Source organism: Scardinius erythrophthalmus (assembly GCF_964197995.2).
Source record: "Scardinius erythrophthalmus genome assembly, chromosome: 10".
Classification (NCBI taxonomy): domain Eukaryota; kingdom Metazoa; phylum Chordata; class Actinopteri; order Cypriniformes; family Leuciscidae; genus Scardinius; species Scardinius erythrophthalmus.
The window spans coordinates 28139273-28159773 of NC_138230.1; the positions used below are offsets into that span (position 1 = coordinate 28139273).

The following is a 20501-nucleotide window of genomic DNA, read 5'->3' on the forward strand; positions in this document are numbered from 1 at the left end:
AAGTGAACTTGAACTAAGTTATGTGCCGTTCAGAAAGACTCGTGTTGTGGATGCACTATTTCTGGAGCAACGCGACTATGGCAACTAAACCCAAATAATTCACAATATTTTAACACAATATTGTTCTCTTTATAATGTTATGTAATATGACAGTCCAATAGTCATTATTAGTCGTGCATTGCCGTTTGAGCTGCGCGCGCTGATACTGAAGAGGATCACCGTAAAGCTTTACTACATTAAGGCCATCCTTAAAAATATTCTTGTTTGCCGTAACCCGACCGACCCTGTCAATTTAGTACCGACCCAATTATTTATTTATTTTCCCTTTTAGTCCGACCGACTTGCCGGTTGTAAACTTGCGTTAAGACCGACCAAATTTTTTTTAACTCTTTAAACAACTAATACAAATGCAATAAAATAATATTAGTTATTAAGTATTGTGAATATAAATTGCTTAGACGTATACAAACATAAGCTACGTTCTTTATTTTAAATAAAAACTCGTGGCGCGTCATTATGTTTACACCAGGTTTACGCATGTCACACTACGGCCTGCAGGCTAAGATCGCTCCGTTTCATTCACTGTCAATGGTTCGCGCTTGGTAATGATGGCTGCGGCTTTACTCTAAAGATTATTTCATTTTTATATGTTGTTGATTATGGTTTATTAAAAAATAAACATGTGAAAGCGTGTTATATAGGCTACATGTCATGTTTTAGTTAGTAATGACGACGCTACTGCAACACGCATCGCCGCAGATGAGAAGCTGCATCAACGTGCTATCGCAAATCAAAGTGAAAGTAAGTCGCAGACGCTTAACACACGATCATCTTCATTAAATGTAAAGAAACGAAATGATCTTACCAGGGCTGTTTCCGCTTTCTCTTATTGCGGGCTTTGATTCAGAAATTTTAGCTGTTGACCAATAAAATAATAACTGTTGCTTTCGGTGCACTGCATTAAATCTGCATATAGCGGGAATTGAAGATCGGTTATATCCGCAAAAAAACAACAACACACATCTATGTAACCAGGTGTAAATAATTGAATCGTTTTGATCAATCAGATTGCAATCCGATCTGAGAAAACGCAAAGTGGCCTGGTGTAAACAGCCCCTAGACATCGGTGAAAAATGTTCTCTCAAGACCCCCCCGACCCCGATTTTTTTTTATACATATACAAATATACTTTTTTATATTATTTTTTATATATATAAAAAAATATAGACCTACCTACCGACCCTTTTTTTCTTTTTTTTTGCTGTTACTGCAAACCAAAATATTTTTAAGGATGGCCCAATTCTTAACCAAATGCATCCTATATGAGATAAATCAGATATAGATAGGCCTACACAAAATAAACACAACATTACAACTTACATTTGCACAAAACAAAAGGCTGCGAATGCACACGCAAACTTATAGTCATGATGAAGGTGTAAAATGGTCCCAAACATAACTCAGAACTCAAGTTTTGCAGTTGAGCAGCATGACAGTTTTATCGATTAAATGTATTAACGACAATTAATCGATCGTCGCTTAATCGTTAACATCCCTATTTCAAACTTTGCCGTGCTTATTTGTGTGGGCGCTCGTTGAATAGCATCAAATGTTTCCATTTACAACGTTTTTTGCAGCGTTGAGTGCAACCAATCCGAGACAATTTTGTCTCTCTTTCCTTTCCTTTGTCGCTCTTTCCTCGCTTTCTCTATAACCCATACATTATTTGAATAAAAGTTTTATTTTTCATGCTTTCATGCTATTCTTTTTTTTGCTAAGTACACACCAAAAAGTTTGGGGAATGAAAACCTTTTTAAAATGTGGGTTTGAATCAGAAATTTTGATGTTTGACAATGGACAGAACAAAACAATATGATGTGTCAAAATAGATCTGTGCATTAAGTATTAAAGTATGCAATCAGGGTTTTTCCTGTAACCTACATATTTTGGCACCCGCCCAAAAATGAATCTTTGTCCTACCAAAGATTAATTTTATCATGTAAATGTGGCGATACCTGCCGTTCTGCAGTACTGGTCCGCTGATAGCCGGCTGCTTTAAAACGCTCATGTGAGTGTTTTTGTTACTAACTTTTCAAATCAGTCACTCTTTGACTTTTTACAGATAGCATAAATGTTTTATGTGTCCTGACATTGATTATGTTTTATATTCATGAATAAATAGGATACGTTAATATTACAAATTATTTCTTTGCATCTACTTTGGATTTATTGTCAGTACTGGGCTCGCAGTTCACATGGGTAGGGTACTTTCTACTGTGTGTGTCTGTGTGTCTGTGGCCGTGTTCATCCGCTATCCCCAAAGACCATTTTTGTCCCAGAAAAGATCATTTAACTGAACAATATTTGAAGGCAACTTGCTAATGTTTTAATGTATTTACTTATAATCATCAATAGTATTAAAAAAAATCACTAATTTCATTAATTCATTTTTTATTTATTTTTTACAGTAAAAACATATTACATGTTTTTAAAAAAAAAAAAAAAAAAAAAAATGGTTACTATAGTGTTAGCTATGGTAACAAAATGAGTACCCAGAACTAAGGGTGGCCAACAAACAAATTCTTCGATATTACGATATAGGCTAGTAATTTTATGTTAATTTATCTCATTTGTTCTATTAAAAATAAGAAAAAAGCAGCAAATTACAAACAATAGGACAAACAATATAAAAAAGAATTAAACCATTTTTATCAGGTAGGCTACTATGTTTATTTAACAGTTAGAATTAGTACAGAAATGTAACAAATGTAAAAAATTTAATATTGCAGTCTTCACTATGCGAATTCAATATAGGGGTGTGCGATATGACGATTTTTGATCGTGGACAATTAAAATGTCTCCACGATCTGCTTTTGAAGAAATATCGTAGAATCGTGCATTATATCTGTTCTGGCGCCTCTGTCCCGAACATACTGAACAACGCGACGTATATTCACATAAAACGTTAACGCTAAAAATTTGAATTTTTAGGAGAACTATCCCTTTAATGTTAATAAAACAGAATGCAAAGAGAAAATCACTCACTGCTCTTGACTGATAACTTTAATAGTAGCTTTAATATGTATCAATGTATAATTTATACAGTGAAGTCTGTTTTGTTTTATTTTCATATTTGTTCATTTAATTACTTCAATGCTACTGTTAAATACACCTACTGTAGCTGAAAACAAAGCACTGTTTTGCCTATTTAATTTGTATATTAAGTTGTGTATATGTAATGTGTATCTTTAATCTTAATATATAATAACAAAGAAAATAATGACAAATATTTTTATCTTTGCCCCTGTCTGCCATTTTTTTATTTTTTTACCTAAGGCTTTGTTTTTAAAATATGGACATTAGTTTGGCTGTAATGCTCAGTCACAAAATAGTAAAACCAACATAAAAAGAATCGTGATCAAATCGTTAATAGTGATTTTCCTGAAAAAAAACGTGATATGATATGTTTGCCATATCGCCCACCCCTAATTCAATATACATTTATTCATAGCTGAAACAAGTCATTTAGTCATGAGCAGTAAGTTATTTTCTCTTTTCTTTGATTAACATTAATAATGCAGAGTAGCAGGTTTATTTCGCTACTGTCTCTAAGTCCAAACGCACAGGTCCATTATACTGGCACACATCCGGTTTACACCCAACTGATTACCTTAACATGAGACATAACCGGCTGTGTTTACATGAATACTCCACACATTTTGACAATTATGTGTGCATTTGACCAATCAAGCGCAATAAGTGGTGAAAGAGAACTGGATTCACGATCGCATGCGTGGCTTACTGTGCGCCAGCTTGCGCTGTGTGTCATTCAGCAAGAGAACCGCACCAGGATCCTTTTCATGATATATTGCGTTTATAACTCTTTGTAACATCAGGCATGCTCTTTATATTCTCATTCACGCATTCCATCACTCTGAACAGTCAATAGTGCTATTTATTTAAATACTGTGATGTACACGATAGGCCTATAGCAAAATCTCTAACGAGACATTTTATACCATGGTAATATCATCATACCACCCTGCCCTACCAAGAACCGTGAAATTTGACTGGTATTGGCACCGACTACTGAAATTTGGTACTGTGACAACCCTAGTACCATGTTGATAGCAGAGATTAATTTCCATTTATCTATTCAGACTGTCCATTTCCATTAATAAATTAGAGAAACTGTCAAGAATCCACATTAATCACTCAAAACATTCACAGAAGTCTATGAAAAAAAAGATTACATTTATTGATAATTTATCTAATCTGCAATATTGGTGTATATATATGGTCAAATTAATAAATAGTGTTAGATTAATAAAATAAAAAACTAAAATGATTTTTTTGTAAATCTACTTTATCAATAGCTTTTCAGTCAACACAATGGTGCATGAAAATAAATAAAATTTACCCTTTAAGTAATTGGGGGAAAACATAGTATTTTCTTTCTTGTGAAGTGTCATCTACAGCAAATCTGAATAGTTTTCAGTTTTTATATTCAAGTAATATTTGCCAAACACAGATATTTATTCCAGATTTACTGGCTTTAAAAGAAATCAGCTAAAGAAAATTGTTCATGGCTTCCTCTCAAGCTTTTACTCATTTTATCTTTGAGATACATATATCTCTCGGCTAATTAACACTGATTAGTGCGCTTTCACACTCAACTAACTTACAATTCCGCTATTTGTACACAAAAAAAGTCCCACTTTAATATTAGCACAGATATATGCATGCCACGGCTAGTTGCTTTTGAAAATGACACAGCTATCATCAAGTTCAAGTCGCCCATTGCATCATTCATGCAAATCTGCAGTCTGAAAATCTTTAACATCGCACAATTTATCTGGCTAGACCACAAATTAGAACTTTAAATACACAAATCTATGCAGAAATTAAGTAATCTATGTAAAAAATTGTATGTATCTAACTACTGTAGGTCCAAAAAGGTCCAGCACCTACAGAACTCCACAGAGAAGCCTATTCAATTTTCAATTTCAACATATTACATATTCATTACATAAATATTATAAAATATCTATTCATTTAACAATGTCTTCAGCTACCTACACAAAAGTTGCTCACAAAAGAAATGTTCAAATCTTAAAACTAGTGTGTACAATCAAACTCAGAAATAAGTTTGTGCATTCATGAGTCACATCTACACAATCACCTGTTGTTCATCTAAAAAGAGGCAATGTCGCTTCATCCGGCACAAGCGCTGATTAACAGAAAGAATCACCACAAAACTCTCATCTGAAAATTAAAAGACTCTAGAGGAGGACATACTATTTAATATAAGAAAAATATTCTTGTCTTCCCATCAAGGTTATGGCATAGTAGACGGACTAAAAAAAATATTTGTTGCATTGGCTGAGGGTCTTAAAACACTTCACTTCCACAAAAAATAGCTACACGATCAACTCTTTAAACATTATTCTCTTATTCAAAAACAAGAATCTCAGAACAGCATAAATGTCTGAGGGTTCAAGAAAGGTGTGAGCCTGAGAAAGAGTTTGACAATGAGGACAGGATGGTAGTATAACAGCAGTGACACTTGGCTAACACCTACACTGCTTGTAAACACAGACACGCATTGAGTCTGAACAAGCAAGCTACTTTCAATATTACCTGGACTGGGATCAGTGACACACTGTATATAGTAGGAATGCTTCCACCTAATGCATCTTATGAGTTGCAACCTGAAATTTAAACAAGAAACCTGGATGCAAATAAGCATCCCTCTAACCTTACAACATGTTTTTTTCAAGACAGTTATGATATAATTCTGCATATTTCAAATACTAATCTGTAATAATAATACACTGCTAATGAACATTTCACGACATGCAAAGAAAAATAGTATGCGCATGAAAGAAGTTAACATAAAATGCATGTCATTTAGAAGAATTAAGTTTCATATCAAAAGAGATTCAGATAGGCAATCAAGATTCTTAAATGAACAAAGAATTGAGACCTTGTGATATTACAAATGTTCTCATAAAAATACCACAATCTGTTTAGTATAGCAAAAAAAGAAATGCCAAAACAAATAACTTGGAATTGGAAGCATTCTAAATATCAGAAAACCTGGATGCAGGCAACTTGGATCCAAATGCCAAAAGCTCATAATGTAACCTAGTAAATGACATTCATTAAGATATGCATAAGATATGCCTTTTTATGAAATGCAAATACCTCTTAACATTGGACATTGCAGACCCAGCAAACCACTGAATCACTAAAATGTGCTCAACATTGCACACATTTTAAAGCAAAGTTGCAAAATCCCTCAATCATGATTGTTAAAAACAAAGCAGATTTGTGCATGAATGACCTGTTTATGAAATGCTACATAAGTGAAATACCAGTAATCATATTCTCCTGTTTCAATGCAAAAGTGACTCAACATGAAAAAAAAAGTATCATTAATCATAAAGTTGCATACATTTAAAACGCTTTAAAAGGCGCCCATGCACACAGTGAGTGTAAGTAGAGCAGCTCTTCGGCGAGGCTCTTTGCTGCATTAGGTGCAATTATAAATGGCCAGGCGCAGGAGAAGAGGCAGCCAATCAGATTTGAGCTCGCGTGTCAACCTAAGACCAACTGTCTTCTGCCTTTGACAGAAGGATTTTACCTCCATAATTCAAATCCCAAAGCAAAGCAGCCCGCTGCACTTACTCACATCACTCAGCCTGTTTACACACTCGTACAGCCCAAAAAAACGCCTCAAAACACTCCCAAACGCGACGCGTTTCAAATCAAACCGATCTTTACTGTTAATGTGCACTTTTACCCCACGAACTGTGATATATTCGGGCTGAAAATGTGTTTAGCAGCGGTTTTTAACTAGCAGTTACTATGATAGTCTGGGGGCTAATAAACGAGCCGTTAACGAACTTGAATATCTTAACAGAATAAACCAAACCAACAACCTTTATTCAAAAACGTTCAAAACTTTCCCGACAAAACTATTATCAAATCATGTGAATCTTGGCTTCCACGAAGCTGGACTTTTTGCTGCATGCACGCAGCGAGCCCTGCCTCAAAAATTAGCATTACTTCAATTTCAGCATGCAAACTCGAGCCCCCATCAGCCCTGTCCGAGCTCTGGACATCTGTCTCGCACAACCAGCCCAAAACTAACGTTAGTCAACAAGGGACAGAAATACAGTACAATAAAAGCTGCTTACATGGACGGAGTTCGCTGGAAAAACAGAGGCAGCCATTTTAGAGCAGACTGAAGTTGTGTCCCAAATGTCATACTATACACTATGCGTTTACACTGTGCTCAACCATCTATTGTATGAATTTTATACGGTTATTTTGTCATGCAGTAACGTTAGTCTGAAAGCCCCTCCACCTCCGCTAAGTAAGGAAAGCTGCGACCGTTGGGTGCATGAGGTGTCCAGCGTTCCACACTTCATTATTTTCGGTGAAATGAGTGCATCATCCGGGTATTTAAAATGCACTAGTTCTTTTTAGATTTTTCAGTGAACACTATTCGCACTGTTTATATAATACAAAACGACACACATAGTGTCTACGTACGCGAATTGGGACGCACCTCGGAAGAAACAATAGCAGACTCTCGTACCGAAGCACACAGCTCTAGCCAAGCGAGTTAAGCAAAGTTTACCTGGGTCCTGTTGAGGGCTTGTCCAGTGCTTCCCGGGCTCATTGGAGGAGGGTGATGGCTTCTTTGTTGCCAGGCCGGATGGCCGCCACCGTACTGATTACTGATGTCCCCCGGTCCTTTGGTAGCCCCGTCCTGGCCGCTAACGTTATACTCATTGGCCGGGTAGTTTTGGTAGCTCCTCGTGGAGCTGGGAGAAGTCAGAAGCTGGTTCAGCGTTGGGGTGGACGTGGGCTGAGGGGTTCCCATGTTATACCTCTGGTTGTTGTAGGAAGCAACAGCAGCAGTAGTAGTTCCTCCTGGCGGCGGTTGCTTGCCTGGCTGCCCCCCGGCCGTCGGCTGCTGGCTGTTTCGCGGGGAATTCATGCCGTAGCCTTGGCCCTGCTGGTACGGAGTCCGGTTTGGGAAGGGGCTGTAGTTGTTGAAGTGGTTCGGGTAGCCGTGTTCGTGCGAATTGGGCGGGTATGAGTCCATCACCGCCGGCCCTGCCATGCCAGGGCTTTGTTGTCCGCCATGTTGATGAAAAGGGGCCCGGTTGTAGTGCTGGTTGTAGCTGTATGGAGGTGGGGGGAAGGCGCCCGTGTGGTGGGGACCCATGCCGGGGTGGTTGTTTCCTTCGGAATCATTCTGGCTATTGTTATTGTTCACCCTGGACGGGTTCCCGTTGCCGTTCTTCATGTCAGGGTCTCCTCCTGCTCCTCCTCCTCCCCCAGCAGCATTTCCCACATCGGCCCCGTCTTGTAGTTCCTTCTGGCCCGGGGATCCGCCGTCGGAGCGCGGCTCCTTGCTTTCCTGTTGCTTATCTCCGAGCACCGACTCGTCCTGCGGCTCCCGCTCCGGCTTTTTAAGTTCGACGGGCGGGCTAGTGTTGAGAGTGGCGACCTGAGCGGCCATGATCTCTCTCTCTCCCTCTCTTTCACCGCGAGTCACTTTGAATATAAATACAACGCTCTTATAAAGACGTGCCCGTGTCCCGTATCATTCCTTCGACTTTCAGACCGAATTCGGTCTTCTCTCCCGAATGCGACTCGAGTATAAAAAGTTTCTTGGAGAATATAAATAAAGGTCCCGGGAATGAATTTAACCGACACAAATGTGTGTGTGAGTGTGTATGTGAAGGGGGGGCCTCTTACAGAACGAGAGCGCGAGAGAGAAACCGATCAAACCAGCACGAGGCTCCGCGAGACACAGCCATTTTACCGAAGCGCTCGGTCACATGTAAAATGCGTCATGGAGCGCTATGCGGATCCGGAGCGAGAGGGAGAAGTATGTCATCAGGTACTTTCACATAGTTCTGGCTCCAGTTCGTGGAATGAACACAAAATACGCGTGAGCTTTGGGTTTTATTATGAAATAATACATAAAATAGAGACTGTATTGTATTAAATGAATCTAGAGTTTGTTGTTGTTGTTGTTGTTGTTGTTGTTGTTGTTTAATTAGGTGGAGTGCAATGAACAATTTAAACTCTTTTAAATATTTTTTTTCCTTAACATCACCATGAAATCCAAATAAATAATTACAATATTATGGAATATTGCAGTATTTATTATAAATAACTATATATATATATATATATATATATATATATATATACAGTATATATATATATATATATATATATATATATATATATATATATATATATATATATATATATAATGTTTTTTTTTTTTTTTTTTTATTCATGTGCCCTCATAATCTTTTACCAAAATAACGTAGCCTATCCTCTCTCTTGCAGCAACATCTCTTCTCTTCTCGGATGATGTGTTTACTGGAACACAGGCGGGACAATTCCCCATTGACAAAATCAAGTCTGCCCTACATTATTGCTTGTTGTTGTTGTTGTTGTTGTTTTTTTTGTTTTTTTTTTACTTTTCTTTTCTTGCAAAACATACAGAGATGACATGTTTATGACATACAACTTTGTATACAGTCTACAAAATGTATTAGCAATATGTTCAATGGCATCAGAATACAAATGAGAAAAGAAGAGTTTACATTATTTCTTGTTCAAAAAGACGTTCACTCAGATATACGTCACATAAAAAAAAAAATGTGCCCATGCAAAACTCAGTGCCACAATGTTAGGGATTCCAGGATGCTATGCAGTTGCTGCCAGTGTGGTTGCTATACAGTTGCTATGGTGTTGAGTGCTTTGCCGAGGGGTTGCTGGGTGATGGACCCTTTTCACATTTCCGGGGTTATCAGAAGCGGAAGTCATTATAATTGGGTAAGCTTCTATAGCAGCGAACGTGAGACGACAGCAAATATAATTTTTGTATTTCCATTTGCTCCATTAGCAAAAAAAAAAAAAAAAAATCTTTTCAAAAAGTTTCTACGACTTTTCAAAAAAGGGGAAAAAAGAAAGATCGATTATGTTGGTTAGAAGAGAGAAAGGTGTCAAATTTGCCATCATTCTCTTTCATTAGAAACACCTTAATTCGTTTTTACATTTACTAACAAGGTAATATAACACAATAAATAGCATAATAAATGTGGGTTCCATTGGGTTCTGGCCCACCTCTAAGTATTTATGATATTATGTTCTGTCGATGTGCACCAGGTTCCTCTTATAGTATATGGCATTTTCACCCATTTAACGTCTGCAAAGTTATGATCGCTTAGCACACCTTTTCTCAATCCGAACCTCATTCACGTCCGTAACACAAAATTGTGTGACTCGCGCACCTATCTCTAAAGGGGAAATGTGTAATTTCGGTGCCACTCCTGTCACCAAACAGAATGTTCGAGAATAATGACTGTTTTCAAACAGGTTTCATGAACACTCCTCCCATCAGCCATTGGTCAGCCAAAAGGATTATCCCACCCCAAACTCACGCCATTGGTTGAAGTCATGTTACTGTGCTGGGTTTGTCCTGATACCACTGTTATTTTAGTATTATTTATATAATACTATAATATTTACTCATATCTTGAATTAGCTTCTGTTTTTATTTTATTTTTGTAATGTTCTTTTGTCATCTTTATTTGTTTATTTACATATTTATTTAGCTTTAATTTATTTTTTATTCAGTTTTAGTAATTTAAGTGGGCCTACTTCAGGTAAATTATTTTATAAATAACATTTATAAAACATATAAGCAACATTTCACATTTTTATTTAATTTTAAGTAAATTTTTCACTTCATCTAATCTGTTCATTTAATATTTATATTTTAATTGAATTTCATCTTCACAAAAATTATATTTAATAGTTAATACAAATGACATTTAATTTTAGTTAATAACAACATTGCGAGGACCGACAGTGCCACGTTGTTTACACTTTTCAGGGAAATCATACACATCTCACCATATTAAGCTGGAATAGCACAAAGTATTTTAACATAAAACACTTCACTCTTTAATGCTTAAATTAAGGGATTGTTCAAATTGTGCTTTGGTGGGCACCGCTAAGAATGGAACAAAAAAATTATACTTTTAACAGTTACATCACATTTACAGAACTATAACATGAAATGTACAACACTATACAAAATATAAACAAGTGTTTAGAACCAAGTGTGTTCTTGCATATTTCAGACAGCAAATGAGAGGGTTTATTGCAGCAGAATTATGTTTGATCTGTGCAGAGGACAGCATGAAATTACAGCCTGTGTGCTAATGTGTATGTGCGCATGTGTTCAGAGAAAGAGAGAGAGAGAGGGATGGAAAGGGAAAGAGGATGGGGGATGGACCGAGAGCAGGAAGTGAAAATGAAAAAAAGTGAAATGCAGCGCAAGCCATTGAGAAAGGGAGAGAAAAAAAACTGCGTAGGCCGCAGCAATCAAATCTGGCACACCAAATTCTACAGCGAAACATGTACTTGGTTTGGTAAAGAGATACCAGAGAGCTTAGAGACAGGCAGGGCAAAGTAAATAACCAAATGGAAACAGCCATGCTCTTTCCCCCACTCAAACACTGCTGCTCTCTCCCCACCCCCTCTCATTCTCTCTGCCTGTCTGCCTCTGCCTCTCTCGCTCTCTCTCTCTCTCTCTCTCTCTCTCTCTCCCTCGCTTCTCGCAGCAGCGGCTGGCTCTGTGCTTGCAAAAGCAGCAGAACTTTGCTATCTGGCTGTGGGGGATGGGCAGCAAACACGCACAGCGCCTTCTCGCTACAATGCAGAACCTGCGCCTGCGAATGACGCCAGGTAGCCTGACCCGTGTCAGTGCTCATAAACAAGTTTTTACTGTTATAAAGTAAAATAGACTCAAAAATATTTTATAAATGCACATGTTTGTACGCGCGTGTGTGTGTGTGTGTGTGTGTGTGTGTGTGTGTGTGTGTGTGCTTGGTGCGAATGCGCCTGAGTGTGTGTCGAGGTGGAGGAGGGGGGTCAGTCGCTGACTATATCAGCAGAATTGCGAGTGTAGTGCGGCTAGAATGTAGACATGCAGGCAGCAGAGGGGGTTGGGAACTCTCTCCAGCGTTTTTTTGCATTTATAACCAATTTAATGTTTGTTTCAAAGCATTTTTCCAGTTACTCTAGCAAATTACTATAACAATAGGTGCTTAAAAGTCAACATGAAATCAAAATTGACCCTATTTGTTTTCTTAATGTGTGTCCCTGGTCTTGTGTACAATTCATTGGTGCATGTTATTCACAGGGAAAAAGGTGTTTTTATTTGTAATCTTTTATCAGAATATATTATTTCCCTTTTCGCATATGGTACGTGGCTATCGGATAATGTTAACCAATAGGAACATGTTTAATTAGGCATTGTTTTAGCATACTTACATGCTGCCAGACTGCTTTCTGTAATGGACAAAAGTCCGACCCTACACTTTTTCTTGGGGAATATCCTGTTTTGCCCATAAATATGTTGAATTATTGTAAAATGGCTTGCAAAATCGATTCACATTGGCTTTGAGACTTTTTTTTTGTTTGCCCTCATATAAAATGAACTATAATGAAGGGGGAAAAGTCATTAAAATACAGATAAAACATTTTTGCAGCACATAAAATACACACTTTTCCTTGAATGTTTCTGTAACCGTTCTGAAAATGAAGTCTGCATAATCGTATTGGATTTGCAATTGTAGTGTAGGCTACTTCAAATATGTAGTCTACTTAAGTGGGTCAAAAGAACACATATAAACATATAAACAATATCAACTATAATACATTATAATACATATACTTTTTTTTTTAAATGAAGTTCATGGACATGTTGTTTGCCAATGAACAAAAGAATACAAAAAGAATGAACATGATTAGCAGATAGGCAGTTGTAACGGGAAGATTTAAGTTGAATGCTAAGAATCCAGCACAAAGGCCTTTAGATCCAGGGCTCATTGAATGCCATTGACTTTAGGGGCCACTTTTCTTTGAAACATTTGGCTCTGGCTGCAAGTCCTGGGCTTTCAGACTGAGGGACCAGGTTGTATAGCAACAGAAATGCTTGGCCACCAGCTCTCCCCCACTTGAAAAGAATGAATCAGAGATTTTTCCACCTACATGGATTTCACATTCACTCTCTTAGTCATAGTTGTCAAAGGATAAATGAAGCTTCTGCATAAGTGTCTTTATACCTCTAATTTCTGCTGTGAAACCCTTCTAATGAACTCAGATTAAAAGCTTTCTCAAAGTCAGATCACCAGGCCTCTGGCTGTGAGTTCGCCGCATGGGCACCGTGACACAGCCCATCTGTGACAGCCTGTGATCTACGACTGTTTACTCTGTCCCCCTCCACCACCTACCCATGAGTCTGAGCGTGATGCATCACCTGTGGTCCGCTGCCGAGGGCTCTCCCCGGTCTCCGCGATGACGAGCCTGGAACCCATCCAAGAGGAACCTAGGCCAAAAATACACTGTATTTGCAAGATTTACGCCGTTACTTAAATATTAAGCACATACACTCACTGGAATAGTAAATGGAAGCTATTTATCACAACAACCTGTTGATAAGCTGTGATCATCCACTGATTAGAGTTAAGAGAAGGTCTGTTACCTTCAAATTTATATTTTTCACCTTACATAAATTGTAAGCCAGCATCTTGAACTACAAAGATAATAACATTTCAAATAAATTAAACATTGGGCTAAAGTGAAATGTGTGCACGATGAAATATGAAATCAAGTGGCACAAATGCTGCTAGTGCTTTTCCCAGAACTAACTTCACAATTCTGGGTCACATTTCTTAAAGTCCCCCTGTTGTGAAAATCAAGTTTTTAATGTTGTTTATATATCTATGTGGTGTTTTTAATATGCTTGAAGACAAACCATGTGTAAATTCATAAGTCAACACCATTGATGAGTATTTTCTCCTTAAAACTGCAGTGAACCAAAGACAGTCTCAAAAACACGGTTTGAAATCACTGGTGTTTCTGACGTCACAAACTAACTTATAACCAATCAGGTCAAAGTGTGATCGTCAACGAGTGGATCTCTGAGCTGGTGTGAGTGAGTCGAGACGGGGCTAATTTGCATATTCATAGAACCATGTATCCTAAACGAGGCAAGGGTGTAGAGTAACATTCAAGCTATTTTAAGGCATGAAGAAATTTTTCAATGAAAAAACACTTAAATATGTCATTTTGGATGATCAAAGATGAGTTTAATGGATAAAATGATTGACTACAAGACTTTAAAGATGATTTTAATTGGATGTATGAAGTCAGTTCTAATAAATTTCACACACGTGTCCTATAGTAAAATATACTTCAGTGTCATTAATGAATTTGTAATGTCATGTATTATGTTAACTTTAAATGTAATATTGAATAATAAACTACAGTTAAAATCATAATCAAGTACTTTATGTGCTTTAGTATGTTAGTCAACACATCAAAATAAGTGTAATTCCTTAAAGCACAACAAAATATTATTAAAACGATTTAAAATGTACAGTAAATTAAATATTGAATTTGACATTATTACAAAGTGCACTTTTTAAAAGTGTATTAATTGTGTTAAACACACTGTAAAAGTGAACGTGTGGTTGTTGCTGAGGTATTTCTACCAGATTCTACCTAAAATCTACTTTTGTTGTTACCTAATTCAATCAGGTTTATGTAACATAAAACAAGGGAACACTGTTTTATTTTAATTGAGTTACATTGACCCAATATACAATTTCCAATATTAAAGCTCAGGATGGACACATTCGACAAATGCACACTGATTGCACCAGACCTATAGAGGATAGAATAGTCGTGACTCGTGTAGGAACATCTGCTGAAGGACAAAGAAGAAGAAAATGTTTGTTTGGCTGCTCCTTGCTGATTGGTGAATTTTGCTTCAATGAGAAATTGTGATTTGAGGTTATTATACACATTAAGTTGCATAAAAGTGAAAATCACAATTGGCATTTTAAAACAAATTGTACACTCAAATGCAGTGTATATATTTTATATATGCCTCTTCAGTTTAATTAATTAAAATGAGCTAAAATAACATAATTTAACATTTTATCACAACTTAAATTAATTGTGTTGAATCCACCTAATTCATTTAAAATTGAAGTTCACTCAATTAATTTGTATTAAAACTACATGAATAATGTTTATTGACATAACTAAGTGGGCTGCGTTTCCCAAAAGCATCGTAGGCCTAAGTAGATCGTAGAACCATTGCCACATACAATCAACTTAGCTCACTCTGCTTTTGAGAAAGACAGCATGCTTTGCAAGGGACTGCATTAGGAGAGTAAATTTAGGGATTACGTGTTATTTAATGCGTTTTTCAGAAAAGGAAAAGATGTTGGTGGTTTGTTAATGTTTAATGTTCAGTTATGTTGAGACATTTAGAGGAGTTTCTGTTATTGAATTTTGTGGTTGGCATTGTGCTGAAGAGTAGTGCTTGTGCTGCTGTGGGCACTCAGTGTATTTTCTTAGGAATTCATTATATACATTGTTTAATGATGAACAACTCTACCTGATTAAAAATTAAGCCTCAGTAAATTAATTAAAAGAATTAAGTTAAATCAACATTTTTTAAAAAAAAGTGGTTTGTAGTAGAACTAAATTATTTTTACCCAACTAAACTGATTTATTATGAATTAACTAAATTAAATTGTGTATAAAATTAAGTAAGGGTAATGAATTCATTTTTGTGAGTGTATTTACATCAAGGTGGAAAATAACTTTCATCATATAAAACAAAAAGATTATATCACACTTATTAAGTAATTTTACCCTGCAGGTTATATCTACTGACAGTTATGCTTCAGTAAAACCTTGTTTTATTTTCAATTTGGTTGAATTCAGTCCGTTATAATTTGGTAACACTTTATAATAAGGTTTCATTAGTTAAAGCTGCAGTCCGTAACTTTTTTGGGTTAAAAATTATCCATACATTTTTTGAGCAAGTACATAACCAGCCAGTGTTCAAAACTATCTGCTTGCCTTAGCTCGATCCAAAACGGTAAGCTTGTAATAATGTTTTTAATTCCAGTGTTACTGGTGGATTTCCGCTGGAAATTCGAGCATGTCTTTGCGTCATTACGTCACATCTGTAAACATAAAGTTTACTAGTAGGCTATGACTATGAGGATGTTGGTGGTGGAGATTTATAGCCTTTTCTCATAACACTTGATATAATTAAACTTATCAATTTGATGTTGGACCCAGAAAGGTTCAAACGACAATCACCAGTGACAACTGGAGATTCACCCTATGTAAAATGCAAAAGACTTCGGACTTCGGAGTGGCTACAGAAAATAAGAGACTGCAACCGGGCCTGTGCGAAAACAAGGATAAATATCAGAGGGACATTAAATGTAGTCACACAATGCTGATGTTGTTAACATTAACAATTTGAGAACAAAGTATAATTTGCACGGTTTGACGTGATATGATAAGCGATCGATTTAATCAGCGCAATTTACTGCAATGCTTTTTTCCCCTTAGTTGGTCAGAACAAAAGTGGATGTTACTTACTTGTTCAGACAACATTTTCCGGTGAAAATTCTTATGTTGGTCATACTTTCAAAAAGTAGATATTGTGATTCCTAATGACAGTATCCACACCGGCGCGGTGACTGACAGCCGCACATTCTCCACAAAACAATGGATTCATCCGCGTTGTGCCGTGCCGAGACACAACCCACGTAAAGTTGATAATTCAATGACAATGCAATTGCAGATTTCGAACAGAGATGGTGGCAGAGGAAACACTACGGACTGCAGCTTTAACGTTAGTTATTAGTTAACAACATGAACTAATAATAAACTGCACTTTTACAGCATATATATTAATCTCAGTCAATGTTAATTTCAACATTTAATACATTATTAAAATTGAGTTTTTGTATTTGTTAACAGTTAATGCACTGTGGAGTAACATGAACAGACAATGATCAGCTGTATTTTTTTAACTATCGTTCACAAAGATTAACACTAACAAATGTACTGTTCATTGCTAATACATTAATTAATGTTAACAAATGAAACCTTATTGTTAAGTGTTACCAATAATTTATTTCATTTTAACAAACCCCTTTATTGTAGATATTACCACATGAAGTACATTGTACACTGACAAAAATAATTTCAGTGTAGTCAAGAAATTACACTTAAGTGGCCTTTTATTTAATTAATATATTATCTGCAATTAGTTTTTAAAATACACAAATGTAATACACAGATCTATTACATTTTTTTAACAGAAGTTGATTCAGAAGTTTTGAAGGGTTTTTTCGTCCATCTTGAATTTGAGCACAATATCTATGGTTTTATCATGTAAAACAAACTTATTTTTTGTGAAAATATTAAAGGGGACATCTCATGAAAATCTGACTTTTTCTGTGTTTAAAGGTACAATATGTAAGAATTTTGTATCAAAATATCCAAAAACCACTTGCACAGTGTTATATACAGTATTTCTTTCAATTGTGTACTTGCATTATCCTAAATGTTTCCAAGAATTTGTAGATTCAGAGAAATTCATAATTTTAAATAGTGCCCCCTTGCCACTTGACGCCTGTCAATGACGAGGGTAGTTGCCGGTAGTTCGGTAGAATGAAATGTCCTCATTAGCAATCGCGACCTGCTTCATACCACAGTCATGTTAAAAAACATCAATGTATTCACTCATCCATAAACATTATTTCCCATAAACACTATTAGATCCATCGGCATGACGACAAGTTCCATAATTCCGCTTGTTTACTGTGTGTCATCAATCTACGCCTTTGTTATTGTAAGAGGTTAGCGACCCATAGCGGCTAAACAAATTACATATTGTAGCTTTAAGTCCTATAATCGGGTCCCCGGTGCATCAACCAACCCAGAAAACGTGAAAAGTGACAACCCAGTCACTTTGTTTTGGTAAGCCTTTCTCTGCATGTCAAAAATTAAGCCAATCAGATTTCACTCCCCTTCTGACGTAGGAAGGGGATATTAATATAACATTACCGCCCCTTAATCTGCACTTTTCCACCCACTGCACCACCATTTGGTTTTCACAAGTGACAACAGTAGTTTAGCCAGTTCTAACACAATGGCAAAAGTTGGAGCAAAGCATGCAAACTGTTCTGTCGTTGGCTGCACAGACGAGCACAGAACACTATTTAACACACAGCTGTTTTATAAAGACCTCATGGAACTGTCAAATTGTGTAAAAGTTAATCATGATGACAGGACATGCTAGCCAGGCCCGGAGTGGGTAATCGGGAGAATCGGGAGTATTCCCGGTGGGCCGCTTCACTTTTGGGCCGGTCGAGGATTTTTATTTTATTTTTTTTTTACATTTCAATGTCACATTAGTTACATTAGGATACACACGTTCCGCATTCTGCCACCACAGCGCGCAACTCAGCATGGGTTGTACCATGTGAGAGAGTTCTCCCCTCCCCTCCTATAGAAATGGTTGGGTCCATAGCCCGTCTTTTCAAAACGTTTTCTCAGGGAGGCTACCGCGGCTCCGCCGGCGCCTACTGATAGCTGGGCCGGCCGTAACGGTACGCGTCAGGGAGGATGGATGGGAGGAAGAGGCCAGGAGGTAGGCTATGGAAGCTTTGTTTCCGCCACAGAATAAAACATTTTAAAAGATAATTGCGACTTTTTATCTCGAGTTTACATCTCGCAATTCTGACTTTGTTTCTCAGAATTGCGAGATATAGGCTAAAGTCAGAATTGCCTGAAATAAAGTCGCAATTGCGTGTTAAAAAGTCAGAATTGTGAGATATAAAGTCAGAATTGCCTGAAATAAAGTTGCAATTGCGTGTTATAAAGAATTGTGAGATATAGAGTCAGAATTGCGTGATATAAAGTCGCAATTGCTTCTTATAAAGTCAGAATTGCAAGGTATAAAATCAGAACTGCCTGAAATAAAGTCGCAATTGCTTATAAAGTCAGAACTGCAAGATATAGAGTCAGAATTGTGTGATATAAAGTCATAAAACGTGTTATAAAGTCACAATTGCGAAATATAAAGTCAGAATTGTGTGATATAAAGTCGCAATTGCTTATAAAGTCAGAACTGCCAGATATAGAGTCAGAATTGTGTGATATAAAATCATAAAACGTGTTATAAAGTCAGAATTGTAAATTATAAAGTCAGAATTGTGTGAAATAAAGTCGCAATTGCTTATAAAGTCAGAACTGCAAGATATAAAGTCAGAATTGTGTGATATAAAGTAGCAATTGCGTGTTATAAAGTCAGAATTGCGAAATATAAAGTCAGAATTGCGAAATATAAAGTCAGAATTGCGAAATATAAAGTCAGAATTGCGAAATATAAAGTCAGAATTGTGTGAAAAAGTTGCAATTGCTTCTTATGCTTCTTATAAAGTCTAAGTGAATTATTATTTAACCTTTACATTATTTGTTAACCCATGGTATTAATACAAACTACACAATAGTACGAGCTGAACTGTTGCTTCATTTATCCAATTTTAAAAAAGTGCTAATTTGGAATTCCACCATGGAAAAAGTGGGCCGGTCTTGGGCCTGAAACTCCCGGGCTGAAAAGTGGCCCCACTCCGGCCCTGATGCTAGCCGATGAGATTAATCAATGTAACTCCACAACAACTACATAGCCTACATGTATCCACTAACCATTCAGAAACGTCCAGGTGCATCTTCCGAAGAGTCTCTCCGTAAGGCTGCACTCCGCTACTGGCGATTTCTGAGATTTTGGATGAGTGAGATTCTCGATTTCACGTGTTTTGTTATTGCTGGAGTATCCGAAGCTCGTGTAAAGCACCTGCCCTCTTCTGAACAGAGGCGGGGAGCAGCAGCTCATTTGCATTTAAAGGGAAATGGGGCGTTTTTGCTCACACCCAAAAAGGGGCAATTTGACAAGCTATAATAAATGATCTGGCGGGGTATTTTGAGCTGAAATTTCAAAGACACATTCTGGGGACACCATAGATTTATATTATATCTTGTGAAAAGGGGGCATAATATGTCACCTTTAACTTAAAATGTGTCCTTGTGCTATTTTTGGACGTCTAATGAAATTTATAGGTTTAAGCATTCAAATACTTTTTTTAAAATACTGTAACAGGCATCTTTTTGTAAAAAGTTTTCTTGAAAAAACTGCGCTTGTGCTATCTTTAAAATAAATGATACATCATTTGTTGTCTAATGCAATGACATAATATTTATTCATTTCATTCAAGTAAGATGTCCAAACAGTTTTTATGCCACCACTGTTATTATGGTCACAGTCTAATAGAAGGGAATCAAAAAGGCCAAGAGATAGCCTAACCAACAGTATTCAGCTTAAAACACCAATGACTTTTTAAAAAGAATTTAATGTAGACATGTGTGTTCTGTATTATAGTGGCAATTGATTTAGTCAAGTGGTTCTTTAGAGCATCAAGATGTCACAAAAGGTAACGTTTGATAAAATCCCTCACATTTAAGCTTTTCAAAAGACAACGGATCACTCTTTTTCTTATATGATG

At 36.7% G+C, this 20501-nt stretch overlaps 1 protein-coding gene across 1 annotated transcript in view; it reads right to left on the minus strand.

Moving 5' to 3' along the window:
* arid1ab (AT-rich interactive domain 1Ab) overlaps positions 1 to 8870 on the minus strand; it is a 110259-nt gene extending 101389 nt beyond the window's left edge. The window contains exon 1 of the mRNA XM_081377340.1: positions 7649 to 8870. Coding sequence (XP_081233466.1) covers positions 7649 to 8539 — 891 coding nt within the window. The 5' untranslated portion in view covers positions 8540 to 8870. The remainder of the gene's footprint in view (positions 1 to 7648) is intronic.
* Positions 8871 to 20501: the final 11631 nt, after the last annotated feature.